This window comes from Folsomia candida, unplaced genomic scaffold (genome assembly GCF_002217175.1).
Source record: "Folsomia candida strain VU population unplaced genomic scaffold, ASM221717v1 Fcan01_Sc001, whole genome shotgun sequence".
Taxonomy (NCBI): domain Eukaryota; kingdom Metazoa; phylum Arthropoda; class Collembola; order Entomobryomorpha; family Isotomidae; genus Folsomia; species Folsomia candida.
This window is the reverse complement of record NW_019091193.1, coordinates 10306178-10327643: the sequence shown is the minus strand read 5'-3', so window position 1 is coordinate 10327643 and position 21466 is coordinate 10306178. Positions and strand designations below refer to the sequence as shown.

Here is a 21466-nt window from a genome sequence, read left to right as displayed (position 1 = left end):
CATTATTGTTTACGATAAAATGAGACAAAAGCACCAATAATTCGGGAGATGAGTCATATTTTGGAAATGACCACTCTGACAGGCTGTCTCAATATGTCCTTATGTAATTGAGCCAGTATAGAAAGATGCCAGATTTTTCTATAATACATTTTCTTTAAAAAAATATCAGCCTATCACCCTGTTCTCACATTTCTCATGAGAAATGGGGAAGGTTAACGATAATGAGGTTTGAGGAAACGATCATCAAAAGAAAGTAGCGATCGGATTATCACACACGGTATATAAAATCCTTATATTGATCAAACTTCCGAAAACAAAAGCAATTATATCATCCTGAGAGAAAGCAGTTGGGCGAAGGAGGGTGGAAACATACCTGAGAGTTGAGAGAGAAAGGAGGAATCTCATTTTGTCAAAGAAGGAAAATGGACTGTGGGCTCAGATTGTAGGGAAAGTGTAGCCCCAAATACTAGACACTTGTCCTTTCTCATGATACCGTGATTGATTCAATAAACGTCATTCTTGTGCTCGCAATCTCTGAACCTTAGGTCGATAGAAGGAAAAAGAATTGCATTTTTCCTCCTAAATAAATAAGTGCCTGTGCAAGTAAGATGCTCGTGATTGTGACGGACTTTCACGGATTAAGTGAAAGTTCTCAAGAAATCCATAAATGTGCAGGCGAGGTTTGATTCAGTTTATGCTTTAGCCAGGCCAGACTGGACTTTCACTTATGTCGATATTCTCAAACCCCGTAGAAGAACTGCGACGTTGGCGTTGTTGTTTATGTAAACAATTGTATGGCGTTCGCATTTTATATCAGAAGTGAGTAGCAGGTCTCCAGCATACTATGCAAGTAAATAATGAAGAAGGAGCCGAATGAGTAGTGATTCACCTTCCAAATGCCTGAGGCATTGCTTAGTGCTTTGCTTATTTGATCCTATACGATGCGATGAGGTGAGTGAGGCGTTGTATGTAAGTGGATACAAAATATTACGCGATGTTGCATGCAAGAGCATTGTTACTGGACTGGCCGGGAGTGGCTGTTTTTATAGGGCGCTATATCTACAATGCATAATCCCGGTCGAAATATCACCAACAAGCATCGTCAACAACCCACCTTCAGTTAAAAATATATACAGCTCTCTCCACACTACTCAAACTATCCATTGTTCAGAAACCGTCATTCTCTAAATATCGCTTGTGCTGCCGAATTACAATAACGGCAAATAGCTATTTATTATTATTTATTCGATTTGATTAAACTATACCTTACCACCGAATGTATACATTAAAAACCTACAGTGCAGACTCAATATAGCCCGAGTCAGGGACAGAGTCCCTGACTCCGTGAGTCCTAGCTGTTTCTAAATTTTTCTAAGAATTGACCGACATAATATTACCATTTTTAACTTCCAAAACTATATTTGCTATCAAGAAGTGGCAGCCTTCGTACCAAATTTCAGATGGAAAAAATTAAAATTAAAAAATGGTATGGGTCATCCTCGAGGGTCACTCTGGTTAAAATTTGCTCACTTTTAGCTTCATATCCTTTCGTGAGAAGCCATTAGGTATGACCGTGCCGGATTTAATGTTTTTTAAGTAATTTCTAAAAATCGGTATGGGTCACCCCATAGGGTCGCTCCAGATAAGAATTTTACCAATTTCATGTCATATTCTTCTATTAAGACCCATTAGCAACCTCTCTACCAAATTTCAGCTTGTTATGACGATTTTGAAAAATCAGTGTGGGTCACCCCATAGGGTCCCTTAAGATGAAAATTTTTCCAACTTGGAGTCATTTTTATCTATTAGGAGCCATTAGCAACCACTGTACCCAATTTTAGCCTTCTACGACAATTTTGAAATTTTGGTGCACAAGACCCCACCCACTCCGATGACCCCCACCGGTCAACCACTGGACCGATTTCGCCCATCTTCGAACTCGTTTCCTAACTTTGTCCAATATGCATATGGTAAAAATTTCAAGTCAATCGGTTCAGCCGTTTTGGCTCTATCGTGCCGGACAGACGGACGGACGGACGGACATGACGGTTCCATAAGCCCTGACTCGGGCTAAAAAACATTACCCCAAATTACAGTAAGTGTATCTTAATAATGAGTTGAGCCGAATAAAAATAATAAATAGAGCAGAAGACACAGCGGCTGAGTGCATTTGGTTTGTTTTGGCTTTTTGTGTGAGATCAAGCGGGTCCGGGTTTTCGGATGGTTCAAAAAAATCGGTCCGGTTTGGAGTGTGTGTGCAGCTGGGAGGCCGGAGGAGTTAGTTGAGTGCCAACTGCCAGACAGAGATGCATTTGAGCGTTGTGTTGTTCTCTTTCTCGCCTTGCTTCATCATTTCATCGCATTGGTGACAGTTCCACTGGCTGGACGAGAAATAATTTCGTGTGAACTTGAACTGTAGAAAATTTCGAATGTTTTTTATCGGTGGCAAAATTTAAAGTTTTTAAACTCGATATAATCCAAGCCGTCCAGTCACCCACCAGCATAATTGTTCCATCGGAGAAGAGGACGGTGTCGGTATACATACTCAATTAAATATGGGAATTTAATCCATTCGACATCATACGCGCAAATCAAAGGTAAGGTCATTTGCACTTTTTCCCGTCTTTGCTGAACGAAAATTCACGTTTCAATAATTATCCCAAATAATACTTCATTAAATTATAGGGTTCAATTTCAAACATGAAAGCTTATTTTTCACAATTTTGGGAAGATAACCCTGAGAATCTATTTAATCTATGCAGGATTAAGGGTTTAGTCTTAAATGTAACAGTATAAACTGATTTAAACAAACAAAAATGAAGTACTAGACACCGGCAATCAGAGATCAGTGGTGCATTAGTTACGACAGCTAACAAGGCATGCAAGATATTCGAGCTCTTACAATTAGCTTTGTTTATGTTAAGCATTTTATCGCTTTAACTGGAATGAAATTTGAGTATATACAAATCACTATATACTAATCAGTTGGAATTACAAAATACATTCTGTGGTTCGTTCTACTTAATTATAATAGTCATGATTTGTGATTTGCTATATTTGAATTAAACTAATCCTAAGTTAAGGGCCTAGTTATTTGCCTGGTACATACATACATAATATGAACCAATGCATTCCTATTCCATTGGTATATTATTGCAACCACACACACCATTGCCATAAATTACACAGCGTAACATGTTTTCAGAACATTTATCACACATCAAATTTATTTTACTGGAAATGATGACAGAAACGAAGGAGGCAGCTTATTTTATGACCAATGCAGCACAGCACAAACGCCTCGTATCATAATTCTACTTTCACTTTCCCCAACCAACCGATTCTTCTGGTCTGCCCATCTATCTGCACCAAATTACTTTCAATCTGTTTGAACGAGGGTAAATGTAATGAGATTTTTGTTTTATTACATAATGTGGACTGCATACTGCATTTTAGCTTTACCTCAACGTGTGGGGTCGGTTGTCATGTTATGCGAAATGGGGAGAGGGAAGAATAGGTGTGGTTAGTTACAATTTATTATTACTTTATTACTGCAGGTGCTTATAAACGGCAGTAAAAGCAATAAGTGGCTTCTCGGATGCTTAAGGGCTACGCACGTTACGTTAGATGCTAATGTCATGTCTAACCCAACGTGGTTGTATGGTTCTTGGGTCTTTATTAAATCAAATTATTTTGTAATTGGACCAATCACACATTACATTCTGTGGAGGTATGAATGAGGGTTGATAACCGTTTAAGATCATCAAATCAATTAAGTCCGAGTCAACAGTGATGATCAGAATAATCATTCATAATCTGATAATCACATTCTACTAAATTGGATTTAGACCTTGACATGAATCGAGGGTGTTAACTCTTGACCCTCTCAATTACTTAGTAGCGTATTTTTTTAAATTTATTTTCACACACTGGTCGATTGAATTCTTTAGTTAATTTGAGCATTTAACTTATTTCGAACATTTTGTTAGAGCTACCAATCTCGAATTAATGTAATTGCAGATAGAGTGAATTTCGTTCTCAGTTGTCAGGAAATCGTAGTAGACTTGTTTATTCACTACTATTTATCAAAGTGGGCTTAGATAAGGACAGATTTTATTCTCTCTTCCGGTTCTACTTGTAAATTCTTTAATGGATTGGTGGAAGATGAGGTTAGTGAAGAGAGATAGTTATCTCCTGTCCTCTTGGTTCTGTTCAGTACTCAAGGTTATTTAGATCCATCCAGATTCTAGAGATCCAGGAGGAGCAAGTAACACGAAGTAAGTGCGCTGAGGGAGAAAGAGAATTACTCCAAAGCCATTAACTTCCTGTAGTATGTATTTTTAAAATGAGGGTGTAATGGATCCAAATTTTTCGGTACTCAAAATTAGCTTACACTGTTTAAACTCTTGGGGTGGCAAAGAAAACCAACAACTGAATAGCTTTGTAAGTGTGGGTTTAACAAAATAAAGCAAATTAAACTCTCACTCGGAGGAGAGAGACAAGATCTTGGTGAAAGAAAAAGAAACAAAACCTAGTTTTTTGGGGATCTGCTGGAAAAGATTTGATAGTATGAGATGGGAAAACCATTTCGTCGTGCCAAGTCCTAAGTCAAAGTCATGAATGGATTCCATTGTAGCCACTAAAGCCCGACGCGTAAATGTTTTTATTTCTTTGGAGATCTGATAAGTGCTCTGAGAATGGAGTTTATATAAAATGCGTCTCGTGGTGCAGACAACTTACTAACACATTTGACATGCATTTATAAACGGGATTATTGCATTTTCGAAAAATGCAGTTTACATGCATCGCATATTCGCGTGGAAATGCTTTCCCGAATTCAGATTACGATTTGGTACGTTTATGCTTCTATCTTTAGTCTGTCTGGTTTTAATCATTCCTTAACCACGTACTTGGTTGTATCTGATTTTCATTCACTTTTTAAGACAATAAACAAGATATATTTCAAACGGGCTTGACAAAAGTTTGCCGATTTCATAAAAAGTAAACTGATTGAAGTTTGAGAGAGAACAGAGTAGGCACATTCTCTTAAAAAATTAATTCTACACTTTTTATGATAAAAAAACGAGAAGGAAGGAACATGAGAGTCTTCGATTCGATTTCGTCTGTACGTATACCCTAATATACAGTTTTCAAATTTTGCTGTGTCGGAGGAGGATAAACATTAATGTGCGTGCCACAGATCATCTTTCCCAAACTCGCTCGTATCCTTGTTTTCAGAAGTAGAGGATGGATCTGATTGCAGAATTGCGTAAGAACAAGGCTTTGTTCGTCTGAAAAGTTTAGGGTTTTGATGATCCGGTGGGAGGAATGTAATCCAAGTTTTCTACAGTTAGCTCTTTCTTGGTGCATTTCATTCATTCTTGGTGGTACTCCTGGGTAGACTTGGTCTGAAGATGAGTAGAGTGCGTGTTGCATCGGCAGATCGATCAACGCGTTTCCGGTTGCAAGGACGACAAAGATCTTATATTTCTCTCCCATATCCAGCTATAACTTCTTCTGCTTGGGTGGGTGGATCCTTGGCAGCCTTGGCTACATTTTCCTTTGCTCTCCTTGAGATGAAAATGCAAACAGAATTGAATTGAATAACAATGCCGGTCTGGTCTGGTGGTAGCGGAACGTTACGTTACGCATTTGCACAATATTTCCTGAAACGTCAATGTTCAGGAGGATATTCTTTTGTCTTGCCTTGAAGGAGCTAGGAAAAGAAAGTTGATAAAATAAAGTCTGCTATTTCATCCACCCCAACACACTGCTTCCTCTTTCCTTTTATTTCATGTGCGTAGAATCGCTGGAATAGGGTGGGTGGACTAATGCTCAAAGAATGCCAGAAACTTGGCTCCCTGTCTTTCTAAATGAAAATTTATTTCTACCCGGATGCAGCATTATTAGTATTGTCTCAAAGTCTAAAGTCAAAAGGCAAGGAAGAGTGAAAATTAGCTGAAAATTTTGAACTCATTAAGTGAAGGCATACTATGAAAATGTAATGATTATAGTGACAGCATTGTGGAAAAGGAGAATCCTCATTTGCACATGTCTCCAACAGTCTCAATATATATATTTACATTTGCTTGTAACTTACTGATAACTGTGAGAAAACTGCACGATAAAAGTGGAAAGAAACCGCTTGTGAATTTAACAAATCCATTCCTTCTCTCCTGTAAAGATAATGTTCCTTCAGATTTATATGGCCATTAAGAAGGTTATTATATAGATCTGCCTAAGGTTGGGTTGGGTTTGGTTAGTGGGGGCCGTAAGATCTGCTCAACACTCACTTTGCGAGGGGCTTCGGTAAGCTTCAATTGTAATGTTATGATAGTTCCGGTTTCACTCTTAAAATCTGGAGGGGACGTAATGCATAGTTTTTAAGGAAATCCCGTGTCGGTCCCTTTTGCAATCATTTTTCTGTTCGGAATGGAATAATGAAATAAATGAAATTGCGGTAGGATCATTATGGAATGTCTGCTTTGTAGTATTTAAAGTTTTGACATGTGTAAAGTAGAATTTTTGCATCTCGGTATTTACTAAAAAATATTATCTACAAATGTAATGTTGCGTACTCGTATTATTTGGCTTCCTCAACAACTTTTATTCAAAGTTCTGTTTCATAACTAAATATGATGTATAAATGTTTAAAAATAGTTTTCCTCGTTTTTCTGGACAGAATTTCATAAGTGTGATTGACTGCATATTAGTCAGACTGCAAATGAAACGCAAAGTCTGTCACTGTCATTCTACGCTCTTTCCTAATTTTGTCAGTGTCATTCTCTGCACGCATAATATGTTCATCGTCCTGTAGTAATAGTTTCTTCCATATAATTAAGATTCCGATCCTGCATGGAAACGTGTGTTGTATGGAAATATTGCTACAGCAAAATTCGAATCCATCTGTGACAGTTGTACACGAGAATCATATTAAAACAGTGAGATTAGTGCTGTTCGGCTGCCAGAGCCAGCCAGGTTCGATATCTTTGCCCCCTCCGTACTCTCATCCGCATGGTTATGTTTTCGGGTCCATAAGAGGCAGATGCAAAGCAAGTGAGATTGTAGTAGCATTCATACAGCTTATCCCAGTTCTTCTGTATGAAGATGGGTTCTCTCTTCACCAACCCAAATAGATTTTGAACAGAAATAATACTCGGAAATGTAGAACAACTTGTATGAACTTATGAACAAGTACAACCCTTTACCTTTTGCAACATTGTAAACACACTTTATTGCTTCAGATAGGGAGGAAGGGTGGAATTTTAGGCAGGCGAATGTGATCCTCAGTCAGATGCATAAATAAATACACTAATACCGAAGGAATATAAAAAGAGTAACTTTTTTTCTCCTGCAGCTAAAGTATGAAAAACGTGTTTTTTTATGAAATTTGTTGGCATGATCGGCAGAGTACGTTCAACACTCATATTCCATAAATAGTGTATGATTGACGATGGATAAGCGATGTTTTTGTGAAACGAGCTTATTTATTTTACAAGACTTTAAGTTAGCTGAATATGCCCTAATATGTAAGCCTAATTTTCAGGTACTTTATGAGAAACACTCTTGTCATTCATTCTTGGTGGTACTCCTGGGTAGACTTGGTCTGAAGATGAGTAGAGTGCGTGTTGCATCGGCAGATCGATTTATTGCTACAGCAAAATTCGAATCCATCTGTGACAGTTGTACACGAGAATCATATTAAAACAGTGAGATTAGTGCTGTTCGGCTGCCAGAGCCAGCCAGGTTCGATATCTTTGCCCCCTCCGTACTCTCATCCGCATGGTTATGTTTTCGGGTCCATAAGAGGCAGATGCAAAGCAAGTGAGATTGTAGTAGCATTCATACAGCTTATCCCAGTTCTTCTGTATGAAGATGGGTTCTCTCTTCACCAACCCAAATAGATTTTGAACAGAAATAATACTCGGAAATGTAGAACAACTTGTATGAACTTATGAACAAGTACAACCCTTTACCTTTTGCAACATTGTAAACACACTTTATTGCTTCAGATAGGGAGGAAGGGTGGAATTTTAGGCAGGCGAATGTGATCCTCAGTCAGATGCATAAATAAATACACTAATACCGAAGGAATATAAAAAGAGTAACTTTTTTTCTCCTGCAGCTAAAGTATGAAAAACGTGTTTTTTTATGAAATTTGTTGGCATGATCGGCAGAGTACGTTCAACACTCATATTCCATAAATAGTGTATGATTGACGATGGATAAGCGATGTTTTTGTGAAACGAGCTTATTTATTTTACAAGACTTTAAGTTAGCTGAATATGCCCTAATATGTAAGCCTAATTTTCAGGTACTTTATGAGAAACACTCTTGTTATCCCTGGCTGATTAATTACATGTACATATGCATATGCAATAAAGTAATTACAACTGGTTCTTCTGATTTTAGTTGCTTGCAAATGCCTCCAGAGAGGCTCCAAAAATTCGAGATGCATTCGAAGTCGTCATACATCTTCATCATCTTATTATCCATGTGCTATGCTCAATCCACGTCAACTTCAGCACCTGTCGTTTCGGAACAACCCAATAAGGAACCAATTCCAAACGTCTTTTTACCAGCATCAAATATTAACCCAGCCGTTCAACCAGCCGTGTTGGGCGAAAATGAATCGGTGATTCCAACACCTCAAGCCCAAACGCAATTTCGAGATCGGCCACCCTTCTCTAATACAAACTCCTTGGAAGATGATAGAATTCGAGAACGAGAGAGAGAAAGGGAACGTGAGAGGGAAAGGGAGCGAGAACGAGACCGGAATCTGGAAAGGGACAGAAACCGAGAGCGGAATCAGAATCAGTTTCCCTTCGGATCCAATCAAAATTCAAACACTGGTCAAGATTCAGGACTACCCTTTGGCCGACCTACTCTACCAAGACCCCAAGATCCCAGAGATCCTTTTTCTGGTCCCACTACAACAAATAGAAATGGGGACCGTCAACGATTTCCAGATACTCCGCAACGGTTTCCTGACACTTCTCAACGGTTTCCAGATACTTCTCAGCGGTTTCCAGATACGTCCCAGCGGTTTCCTGATACTTCTCAACGGTTTCCTGATAACTCCGTCTTCAATCAAAGACCATCAACATCTCTAAACCCTGCATTTAACAGTCCTTTCGGTTTTAATTCAGGATTTAGAGGAACCGTTATTCGAGAACCGTAAGCATCCTAAACTTCTTTTGTGTTCTACACCTTGTTCTATCTTATACAGAGATGTTGATACACAACTAAATGTATTTTTTTGTTCTTAACTCCTCAGGCGGTATTTCGTAGTCGCCAGCAAAATGGTTCGACCCGGTCAAATTTATAGAGTTTCGGTGACCGTTTTCCAAACCCAAACTCAGACCCAAGAAATTGAAGGTGATCCAAAACAAATAATGTAACATGTATTTGAAAAAAAATATATCAAATAATATTAAGATTGAGAAGAAAACAATTGAGGGATATTGAGGTATTCACGGTTCGATTTTCTATTTGATTTTTTCCAGTTCGTGCTTCGCTCCTCCGAGATGGAGTAGATCTTGGTTCCGATACTAAAGTCTGTCAACCAAACATCCCCGAAACACTCATGATAAGAGTTAGTCTGATGAATATTGTCATTTAATCATTTATTTGCTTGCTAAAGAAATACTGCGTAAATGCATAGGTACCAAGAACAAGTATTTCCGGGGATTACAGACTCCGAGGTAAGTTGTGTGTCAAATTTCTTCTCCAGGTTCAAAATAAATCTAAATGTTTTTTTTTTGTTACAGTGGAAGGAAATGATAACGGATTGGTATGTTCAAGTATAATAACCTAACCAGTAAACGTTGCATCTTTGTGTCATGTATTCTACATTCTCTTGATGGAATATTGTTTTCATAAATAAGGCTGTTGGCATAAGAAAACTCTGGAGCAACAAATATTTATATATAAAAAAAGTAATATTATAATTCAATCCAGGTTGGCGGAACTGCTTTCGTAAATGAAACAGAACTACGATTTTCAGGTAACCCATCAGTGACAATAGTTATTCTTAATACTTATTAATACTAACTACGGTTTTCAGAGAGGTCGATGACAATCTTTATCCAAACTGACAAACCCGTGTATATGCAAGGACAGACAGGTGTGTTACATTTCCCGAGACTAAATGAGATTTTATTTTTGATGCCGTCTAATTTTCTAACCCTCTTGACATGTGACATGTTACAGTGAGATTTCGTGTGGTGCCGATCAATACTGCTCTGAGGCCGTTTGACGATGCTGTGGACGTTTACATGATAGACCCAAGAGGAAATATTGTGAGAAGGTGGTTATCACGTCAGGTAATCAAATTGGGTGAACTAATTTATTTACTAATCCTAATTGTAATTATATATACGCTTTCTCTGTTACAACAGTCCAACTTTGGTGCAGTTAGTTTAAATTACACAATGTCGGATCAGCCAATGTATGGAAATTATAGCATTCGAGTGCATGCGTTGCAACAAGTGGAAGAAAAACAATTTTTCGTTGAAGAATATTACCAACCAAGATTTGAGGTCAATGTGACTATGCCAGCATTTTTATTCGTCAGGTGAGTACACCTATATGACTATGATAAAACTCTTCATAAAATCTATGGTCATCTCTTTATCATACCATGTCTAAAATATACAACTTTTCTAACTCCCCAGCGATAACTACGTGGGTGGCATTATTGTGGCCAATTTCACGGTAAGTTTTATTTACATTGGTTTGAATGGATTGTTCAAAATATGTTTATTTCCTATTAGAGTGGAGCTCCTGTTCGTGGGAATTTGACAATTAAAGCAACGATGCGTCCAATTGGTATGTTAAAATTATTCGAAATATACATTTCATTAAATATGATGTGTACATATAAATATCTGCATAGTTCTCTAACCTCATTTACTGTAATCTATATACATAATAAATAATTTGCATAGAATCCTAAAGTTTTAGCCAATGGAATTTTCTTCTCTGATTTAATAGATGAAAGACTTGCTCCGACGTTTAGAACCTCTTTGTATGATCCAATACTGCATCAATATATTCCCAATGTAACATAAATATATGTATTTATTCAGTGTATTTTATCATTACTAAATGGAATGTTTTAATGACGATTTTAATGAAAATTAGTTTGAAGGCTATTATGAGTTCCGCTTCGGTATGTGGGAAATCGAACGAAGTGTCCCTCAACTTGATAATATTGAAGTCACTATCACTGCCCAAGTTGGAGATTACTATTGGAACGAAATAATTGAGGGTTACTCAAAAGCTAGAATTTACAATTCAAGTTTGAAACTACAATTTCTCGGTGGTAGCCCTCAAGTCTTCAAACCAGCGATGCCCTACACTTGCTATGTATACAATTTTAAATCATAATTTCACAGCAATTTACTGATTTGAGTAATACACATTAATTTATTTGAATTTGTAGATTACAGTCTCGTATCACGATGGCTCACCTTTAACACTCTCTCGATTGCTTTCCAGTAATTTGGAAGTACAGCCTGAAGCAATGACAAGAGGGGGTGGGCGAAGACGTTTAGAACCACGGAGTGTCGGTAAGTATGCATTTCATATTTGCCTACTTAATTTAATTTGGAACCCTAGATAAAGTGTACATATATATATTAAAAAGGATAATTAGTAAAGCTGTGTAATATTGTGTTTCTAGTAATGGTTCCTGAGCATCCAGGTAAGTTCATTTGACATATTTTAATATGCATATTCTTCTTTGACTTGTACTCCTTAAAATCAGGGTATTGATCCGGGAAATGAGTTTATACTGTACTTACTGTGTTTTTGATATAATGTGAACTATTGTCCTTCATGTTTTTCTGGACTGGTAGAATGTTCCATTTTTTACAAATTCTATTTCTTCTCGCACACAAATTTCTCTTGACTTATGTCGAACGAATACTAAAAGTATTGTATGGAAATGTGAGCCTCTGAATATGTATACATATTTATATGTTTTTTTTTTAAATTTCAGGCATTTGGAAGGTTACTTTTGATTTGAAAAAGGAGCTTGGTGGTACGTAGTTCGTCTCCATTAATTTTGTGATTAACTCAGAGTTATTTTAACATTAACTTATGCAATAAATTCAAACGCAACTTAATGTTTGAACTTCAGGTACAATTAAAACGCGTCAATCCACACAATTGATTAATGATGTTCAATCAATAAGAGTCGTCGCCGTCTTCACTAACCAGCTACAAGAGACTGCTACAGCAGAAGTACTTGCCGTTGCTCACCATTCTCCTAGAAATCGGCATATTAGTGTTACTTCGTCAACCAGTTCCCCCAAGGTAACAAGTTCACTTCTTTGTATGTATTCATGCTCATGTATAAGGTAACGGTTTTCCGATTGGATTTATTTATGGATGATCAAATGGACTGTAATTCATATGCAGTAGTATACTAAATTGCACATATTACTATTTGCAGGTTGGAGAATACATTGTGTTTCATGTCCGTGGGAATTTTTACATGGATCGATTTACATTTCTCATCATGTCCAAAGGGGTTATTCTTCTTAGCGGTAGTGAAGTCATGGATGCATCTTTGAGGACCTTTGCAATTTCTGTTAGTTTCGATTCTATTTTGTTACTTTTAATAGGTTTTGAAACAACAGTCTTAAATATATTACTTCAACAGGTGTCTCCAGAAATGGCTCCAGCTGCTACAATAATGGTTTATCATGTTTCAAAATATATGGAAGTCGTTGCTGACTCTCTAACTTTCCCTGTGAACGGAATTTCCAGAAATAATGTAAGATGAATATTATAACACTCGAACTACACAAGTTAATTATAATAATCTTCATATTTTGTATCTAGTTTACCGTCAAAATAAACAATAAAAAAGAGAAAACCAACAACCTCGTAGAGATAATTATTCGGGGTCAACCTGGCGCTTTTGTTGGTTTGTCCGGAATTGATTCTGCGTTTTATACTATGCAAGCAGGAAATGAAATCTCTTACAGCGAAATTTTGGAAAAAATGATAAAATTTGATGAAGAGTAATACACTAATGTTATAATAATACTATAATATATTAATGTTATATTAATTATGAATAATTATTATAACGTAGTTCGAATGGAACTTTAACTCACAAATGGATTTCAAGAGATGGATTCCCGGATGAGATTGCCTACTTCCCCTCTCATTCATTTGGAATAGACGTCAATAGAACCTTTGAGTAAGCTTGATTTAAATAACCAAAATGCTTAACTTAGGATTAGAAAAGTCGATAGTATGTATTATATACTCACGCTAAAATTTGGATATTTTTTTAGGTATTCCGGTTTAGTTGTTTTTAGCGACATTGTACTTCCGCGACGTCTGGAATTTTGTAATGAGACCGCTGGGCAATATGCATGTCTAACCGGAAATCAGTGTTATCATATAGAACGGAAGTGCGATGGGCTACGGTGAGAAAATTCTACATTCTTTTAGAATCTTATTTTTATTTCACTCTATTATATATGTACGAGATATCGGGCAATTATTATGAAAAAGTAATTTATAACTCAAGTATGAAATTTGTATTACAGGGATTGTGTCGATGGAACTGATGAAAGCAACTGTGAGAATTTTATAAAGTTCAAAATATGAATTATACTCTAAGCTTAAATGATCCATTATTTTCCATATTTTTAGGTGCATGGTTCAACGCAACTGATTTGGTTCACTTTAAGCTTCATCGGTTTAACCGGCTTCAGAGATTGTATGACAATACTTGGCTGTGGAAAGACATAAACATTGGACCACACGGTCATTTCATTGTTACCGTTCCTGTTCCCGAGTATGTCGACTTTGAGTTATTTACATGCATTGCACCAAAGCTTACGATCTGTGTACAATAAAACTTTAATAGACGAATGTTTTAAAAATATATATATATGCATTTTACAGACGACCAGCCTTGTGGATGGTTTCTTCGTTTGGTGTTAGCACTAAATCAGGCTTTGGACTCTTAAGAACCCCAATAATTGTAAGACACTCTTGTTGAATGATAAAATGTGAGCTTTACATTCAATTAAAAACTGTTACTGACTTCATAAAAATTTTAGTATTCTGGAGTCCGTCCACTTTTCATGAATGTGGAGATGCCACACACCTGCAGACAAGGTTTGTGTCCACAATTTTTTTTATGTGGAGAATATTTTTGATTGTTTTACTCTTTGCTCAATTCCTCCTTAATTTTTTCAACAGGAGAGCAGATTGGAATACGCATAACTGTGTTCAATTACATGCACAGGTTTGACCCTACACGGGCGTAATTTAGAGTTACTGTTGCAATCGTTAAATAACTTTAATTAATTCCAGGGATATTGAAGTAATGGTGGTGCTGGCCAATTCTCCATACTACAAGTTCATTCATGTTGAAGCTTATGGCAGGTTCGTCAATATTAGCATGGTTGATGATTTTTTGCATTATCCAACTCTTTAGCATTATGATTATGCAATAATCTATTATTTATAGTGTTCAGTCGTACAACCCTCGAACATCTACTGGAGAACACCAACATTTAGTGTGGATTAGAGCTCAAGACGCAGTTCAAGTGCACATGCCAATTGTGCCAACCATTTTGGGGGACGTGAGCGTTTCCATTCGTGTCGTCGCCCAAATTGCCCAAGACCAAATTACAAAGATTATTCGAGTTGAACCTGATGGGGTGCCACAATACAGACATACCTCAGTGCTACTTGATCTCAGTAGTCGTGCCTTGTAAAGAAATTTGTCATAAAAACCTTATTTATTATTGTAGTATGCGTTGTTTATTAGTATGTCATTGTATTTTATTCCAACAGTGTTTTGCAGTACATGCACATCAATGTAACAGAGTCCCCAATTATTCCGTACGACTTTGACCGATACTATGTATACAGCTCTAATTTAGCCGAGATTACTGTGGTTGGAGATGTTGTTGGTCCTGCTTATCCCACTATGCCTGTCAATACCTCCACGTTATTGACCAAACCAATGGTATTAAATTAGATTACATACGATGGTTTTTATAAATAATTTATTAATTACCATTTTTAATGCTAATTCTATTTGTAATTCATTGTAGGAATCCGCCGAGGTATGCATTTTGCATAATGATAAGGTTTTAATGGTGTTTTAATGCGAGTTTGTTTTGTTCTTTTCAGCAAAACATGTTTAGCTTCGCTGCTAATCTATACACATTGATGTATTTGAGATTGACAAATCAACGGAACAAAACGGTTTATCGTGAAGCATTCCACAATTTAAATGTTGGTTATCAGAGACAACTAAGCTTTCAAAACGAAGATGGGTCCTTCGGGATGTGGAGACAAGACACACAGCCTCCATCGCGGAGGTGAGTCGTAAGCCGTGAGTAGGCGACTAGGAGTGTGGGACTCGAATGTTGAAGCCTGCACGCAAACCAACAACGAAACGTTTTTTATTTACTTCTGCTCGCCCGCTCACTCAGACCCAATTTATTCATTTCTCGCGTATACAATAGAATAATAGTCAATTCGCGTAATTTTCTAATAAGTCTTATTTTACTTAAATCACTCCAAATTCTTTATCTATTTCTCGCATACTTTAAGTCTAACTTTCTACCTTTCTAAATTAATTCAATGGATTTCGATCTCAGTGATAAGGACATTGGCCTTAGAGCACGATCTCGCCGGACGTCCAGAATAGTCAATTCAACGGAAGGTCCAGTTTTGCGGCCTCGCATTTTCAAACCCATACTTAGTTCTACTTCTAGTAATAGTGATGAGGATGAGATACCTCTTCCAAAACGAACAAAATCTGCGGATTGTGATCAAAAAGTGACGACTTTTGTAGCGGATGGGAAACAAGGATTAAAATCATCTGTGTATAAGTCGGCAGTTGTCAAAACCTGTGATGCAGACAAACCAATACGTCAAACTGGAAGAAACTATAACTTATGTATATTTATTAGTTACAATAACATTACACCACCAATATATCATCTGTCAACCAAGTCCGGTAGTTCAGCAAGTCTGGTATGTGAAACATATGAAAGAACAGATCAGCCTGGAATTTACAAATATCGAAACTTCAACGGTATCTCGGAAGCAACTAAGCAAACACGTCTCATTCTCATCGCAAAACGTTCGTTTACGACTTCAAGTGCAAAATATCCAATGCTTGCGCTTCAAGCTGCTGGTGCAGACTACTACCGGATGTCTCGGTTTATCCAATCACATTTCGAAGCAGACCCAACTAAATACATTGGCATAAATACTGAATCTGCTATGTATAAGGATGGGAATTTTGTAAACATGTGGGATGATGAAGACATACGCAAAACTTTAGAAGATGACATCGGGACACAGCTGCTTGACCTGTCAATGACGTCATGTCCTTCAATTAAAAAAAAACCGGTCATCTGATTGTTGATAATTGTAGAAAAGTCGAGAATTTCGATTGGACAAGGAAAGGAGTTTTGAATTTCTTGTCTAACCCAGATAGACAAATGATAAAAAAATCTAGAAACACTAATAATCTAGGACGTTTTGTTTGTGACAACTGTGGACGTCGATTTACAGAAAAAGCCAATCTACAGAGGCATCAAGTTATCCATACGCCACCAAAGCATCAATGCAAATATGACGACTGTCAGTTCAAGCACCACAACAAAAATACTGTATCCCTTCATGAATCATCTCATGAAACCACTTCTCTTTACTGTACAGTGTGCTATTCTCGGTTTGGTGAACAGAAAAACCTAAATAAACATATAAAAGAACAACACTCACCCCCAGCCTTTGCTTGCTCTATATGTCAAATGTTGTTCAAGTCGAAAGGGAATTTACAAAGTCATAACAATACTTATCATCAATAAACAGCCTTAGTTTTTAAGCCTCTCTTTTAGTTATTTTAGAAGTGATTGGTATTGATTTAAATTTAAAATTCCTTAGAAAAACTTTATTATGCATTCCATACAATTTGTTCATGTTTGACCAAAGGAACAACTCAAGTCCAAGCGTCTGGGTCACCGCATACTGCTGTCGAGTATTTTCAGAAGCCAGTTTTAATGAGTGGGAGAACTTTTTATTTATAGACCCGAATGTACGTAAGATCAGTGTGCTATATTTTTGTTAGCATTTTCAATTTATTTTTTGTTCGTTAATCCTATTATTCTCCTAATTTGTAGGTCATCGCAAAAGGAATTTCCTGGCTTTTACAATATCAAACTGAAGAGGGATCATTTTATGAAGTTTCTCCGTATGCTAATCGAAAGCTCAATGATACCATAATATCGAATGGATATGCATACTCCCCAAACATAACACTTACGGCACACGTTTTGATTGCATTACACAATGTCAAAGATTTGCCAGGGGTATGTTGAAGCGGTTGATTAGTATTTTCATTTGGGTAAAGTGTATACAATTGTTACATAAAATTAATTTATAATCTGTAGGTGATTGGCCCCCGGTTAGCTGTAGCGCGACAAAAAGCAGTGAATTATCTCGAAATAAAAATTGATTCTATGCGGTATGGCTCCCGTCCATATGAAATTGCTGTGGTCACTTATGCCTTGATGTTAAATAAAAGGTTAAATGGACAGTTATTTCTATCTATAAACATCGCAATATGTATTACAACAATAAAGTTTATTCAATTTTTTATAGTCCAAAGGCAGATTCTGCTTTCATAATACTTTCTGAACACGCACAATTTGAAGGTAAGTTCGATTTGGAACGGATGTGAATGCACATTGTGTAGATCAGCTAAATTATAATGATTGGCTTAAAATTATGTTAATTAAACGCTTAACAGGTGGGCTGGCTTATTGGGGACGGGAGAAAGTTCCAGTTCCTGACTTCAAATTAGAAAATAATAAACCATTTCTGTTACCCCGACTTCCCCACAAATATGGTATGATTTCAGTTATCATTTTGCATAACAAAAAAAGTGTAACAAACTTGGCTTCTTCTAAATTACTAGATTCGGAGAATATTGAGGCCACAGCCTACGCATTGCTTGTCTACGTGGCAAGACAAGAACTAGTTTTTGTGGAACCAATTGTTAAATGGCTCAACACTCAAAGATTGTACGATGGGGGGTGGGCTTCGACTCAGGTAAATTATATAGTATTTGCATTGTATGTATAAGCTCTTTTGACACCATTCGTGTCTTATTATTGCTTTCATTCGATTTCTGAATATGACTATTACGTAACACTTTCTTTTAGGACACGGCAACCGCCATGCGTGCGTTAATTGACTACACAATACGGTCAAACATAAGGAATGTCACCGATTTAAGTGTAACAATCGAAGGTAAGTATACGACATAGCTCATATTGTTATAATTCTTGTCATAATAAAATATTCACAATGTGTCTCTCTAATTTATTTACACATGTATTTATTGTTTGAATTGTAGCCGTTTCAGTACCTGACAGAGTTACAACTTTTAGAATCAATTCTGATCATTTGGCAACACCTCAGAAGCTCCATGTAAGTTATATGCCTTCCATGTGTAGTATCATTTAAACAAATGTTGATAAAAGATTCGAAACATAGCAGAGTTTTTCCAGAGTTTGTACTATCATGCTGTTATCATTTTAGATCAATCCAGCATACGGTACGGTGAAAGTTCAAGCGAAAGGTGCTGGATATGCAATTCTGCAAATGCAAGTTCAATATGGGGTTGACAGGTAAATTTCAACCGTTTGACAAAAACAAAGACTGTACTGATGTTACAAAAAATGTCAAAAATGAACACGAACTTATTATTCCTTAATTTCCTTATTTGAAAATTGAAATGTATTTTTACCCACAGGGCGCGATTTGTAACTGACCCACCAGTCAAAGCTTTCAGCTTGCAAACTTATGGCAAGTTCCACGGAAGAAACGCTTCATACATTGAATATACATCTTGTCAGAGGTAATATTTTCTTGAATTTGTGTATGATATTTTAATAATGGTGAAACGAATTTAAGACATGTGTATTTTATTATTATAGCTGGACGTATCTAGAAGAATCTGAAAGGTTGGTATTTATTTCAAAAGTAACATCTACAGAATTAATTATAATGAATGCTTCTTTTTTTCTTTTCGTGCTCTCGCGTTTCAATGTATCGCAACATATCAAGATCTGGAATGGCTGTTTTGGAAGTAAAAATACCCACTGGGTATTTTATACTGCAGACAAGATTGGATGAATATGTTCTCTCAGGTCTTGTTCCAACCCTTCGAAGAGCTAAATATTTTCATGACAAAGTCGTAATATATTTCGATTATGTGAGTAACCTTGTTTCGAATTTCTTATTGCATGACACATGCAATGACCAGACCAAGTGAAGGGTATCGTGTCTTATTTGCTCCAATGGTCTACTTTCACTTTCAGTTGGAGATCAACCCTACTTGCGTAAATTTTACTTTGGAGCGGTGGTTTCCTGTTGCAAATATGACGAGGTAAATTTCATTGTTATACTAAAAATTCATTATGACAGCAATCGAAAAAATAATCCTCATAATAACTGAAAGTGAGACTGCTAACTGCTAGTAGTAATTTTAATATACAATTTGAAACATTCCATATTGATGTCGTTGTCCTAGGCTTATCCGTATTGACAATAGCTGTTATTTGACTCTTTTCATCATCTTTCTTCTAGATATCTGCCAGTTCGTGTTTATGACTATTATGCACCAGAGAGGTTTAATGAAACAATATTTGAAGGTAAGCATAAGCATTCTGCAAGTGGTTTTAAAATGCATCTGACACTATGAGACTTTTACTAAACACAATATCTAGTTACCCATCATCCAAACGTTACTTCTTAATTTAATTTTTTTTCAGCCTTTGACGTATTTATTCTCGACATCTGTCAAGTATGTGGATCGTACATGGTAATAATGATATTATTATTATGTATATGATCATGCAACTGCCTTTTACAGATAATCTAATTCTGAATCAATTTTTTCTAGTGCCCATATTGTCCAATCTTTGCGTCAAGTTGTATCTTCAATCCTTCTATATCTGTGATTTTAACATCTACAACGTTCATCTACTTATTCTCATGTTTCTTATTCTCACCAAATTAGCGAATGATCAATGTGTTGGAATCAACAATGATCTTATAACGTAACTGAATCTTTCTACATGTTTTGCAAGGCTGAATAATTAAACATGTCCTACATAAATACTTGAAGACTTGAAAGACTATCACGATTATTGTTAAGGAGCGTGTACGCCACAAAATTATATTTAAACATACATACATATGCAAAAAATTAATCAATAAATACACCACCTATTTAGTATTAATAATGTTTTTTACGTTGCACTAGCGTAACAAATGACTATACAGTATTTCTGATACTTTTTTATATTGTATGTAAAAGCTATGCTACTATGATTGTTATGTAGATTTTAACAGAGAAAGTGACCTGACAAATGAATTTTTCATCACGGTGTATATGACTTTAAACGTTGGTTGTTTTTAAATTATTTTCGTCCATAGTTTGAGCTTTATTAGATAATTTATTTGACAATTAGATTTTGGGCGGTAGTACTTATAAATACGTGGAGCTGACAAAAATTATGTATGACGATGGTGCCATACCATAATATTTCTATCTTAATTTTAATATCACTTAATGGGTTGTGTTTTGTTATTTAAGCCTTAAACTTATTGTAGTCCTTTATAAGCTCTTTGGTACTTTAATGTCATTTCAGTCAACAACACCCGATGATAAAAATACGATTTCTGTATAGTCTTAAGGTTGAATTTGAAGTGCATACATAAATATTTAGAGTATATGTTCTTCCTGATGCGAATGGGAGGAAAAAGCTTTTGTATTGATGTAAAACCGTACAAACGAAGTGTTCAGAGTTTTTGTAGATTGAAATAAACAAAGTATTCACATATAATCCATACGTTCTTATTTTTATCTGTTTGATTGACCCACATTTTCATAAACTATCGTTCGTCCTTCGCATTATAATTAATCTTTTCCTGCAGGAACATCCTTTCATTCCATGTGTAAGATTCCCAGTTTTATTTGATTGACCAAGTGGGAGTGGTGGATATGTACATGTGTAGATGTGAAAATACGTAGAATTTTCAGAGTTACCTATATAGCTAGCCAACTTTCCTCGCAGTTCCAGTACTTTCTGAGGTACAGAAAGTAAGCGTTCTTGCTGGGTGCTGCTGCTGGGAATGATCGATGCCGTATTGAAAGAAAGAAAGGAGGAGGAAATGAAGACTGGAGAGTAAATACCATTGGAACACTTGTAATGAGAATTCACCTCAGCACGGCACGATATCATTTCTAATCTCACTTTCTCAAAGGACTTTCTCACCCGTGTGCTCTTTTCTTCATTTCTACTCTCCCGACAAGAATAAATGGCTCACGGGGGGCGAAAATTAGAAAAAAGAGCATTCTTTATGAAATAGTCAATCAATCTCATTTCTCAAACCT

The 21466-nt window shown here is 36.4% G+C and overlaps 1 protein-coding gene across 2 annotated transcripts; it reads left to right on the top strand.

Moving 5' to 3' along the window:
• The first annotated feature begins 1096 nt into the window (after positions 1-1096).
• LOC110847977 (CD109 antigen) lies at positions 1097-20919 on the top strand. Of its 2 annotated transcripts, XM_022095053.2 has the most exons (50): positions 1097-1278; positions 2097-2597; positions 8413-9177; positions 9278-9378; positions 9507-9595; positions 9665-9704; positions 9771-9793; positions 9961-10006; positions 10067-10126; positions 10213-10325; positions 10401-10576; positions 10677-10716; positions 10776-10830; positions 10996-11063; positions 11146-11370; positions 11447-11573; positions 11687-11707; positions 12005-12046; positions 12146-12321; positions 12461-12598; positions 12671-12784; positions 12853-13034; positions 13109-13216; positions 13314-13448; positions 13572-13603; positions 13678-13822; positions 13933-14011; positions 14091-14148; positions 14233-14278; positions 14347-14418; positions 14504-14749; positions 14833-15007; positions 15096-15107; positions 15175-15365; positions 16993-17095; positions 17181-17369; positions 17451-17584; positions 17662-17714; positions 17810-17908; positions 17978-18111; positions 18225-18312; positions 18419-18492; positions 18604-18692; positions 18818-18922; positions 19002-19028; positions 19132-19279; positions 19386-19453; positions 19654-19718; positions 19839-19888; positions 19970-20919. In XM_022095053.2, exons 3-50 carry the CDS (start codon positions 8423-8425, stop codon positions 20084-20086), a joined length of 5433 nt encoding a protein of 1810 aa, XP_021950745.1. In that variant the 5' UTR covers positions 1097-1278; positions 2097-2597; positions 8413-8422; the 3' UTR covers positions 20087-20919. The 2 variants fall into 2 exon arrangements, with proteins under 2 accessions (XP_021950745.1, XP_035702945.1); XM_035847052.1 differs by lacking the exons at positions 1097-1278; positions 16993-17095; positions 17181-17369; ... (12 more) ...; positions 19839-19888; positions 19970-20919 and adding an exon at positions 15648-16528 and having other exon boundaries at positions 2000-2597.
• The last annotated feature ends 547 nt before the right edge of the window (positions 20920-21466 follow it).

What these genes read in the sequence shown, in the direction of transcription:
- LOC110847977 (XM_022095053.2), top strand. Translation starts at nt 8,423, where the DNA reads ATGCCTCCAGAGAGGCTCCAAAAATTCGAGATGCATTCGAAGTCGTCA. An exon ending in CCTGTTGCAAATATGACGAG is followed by an intron (nt 19,454 to 19,653) that starts GTAAATTTCATT and finishes TCTTTCTTCTAG; the next exon opens with ATATCTGCCAGTTCGTGTTT. An exon ending in TAATGAAACAATATTTGAAG is followed by an intron (nt 19,719 to 19,838) that starts GTAAGCATAAGC and finishes ATTTTTTTTCAG; the next exon opens with CCTTTGACGTATTTATTCTC.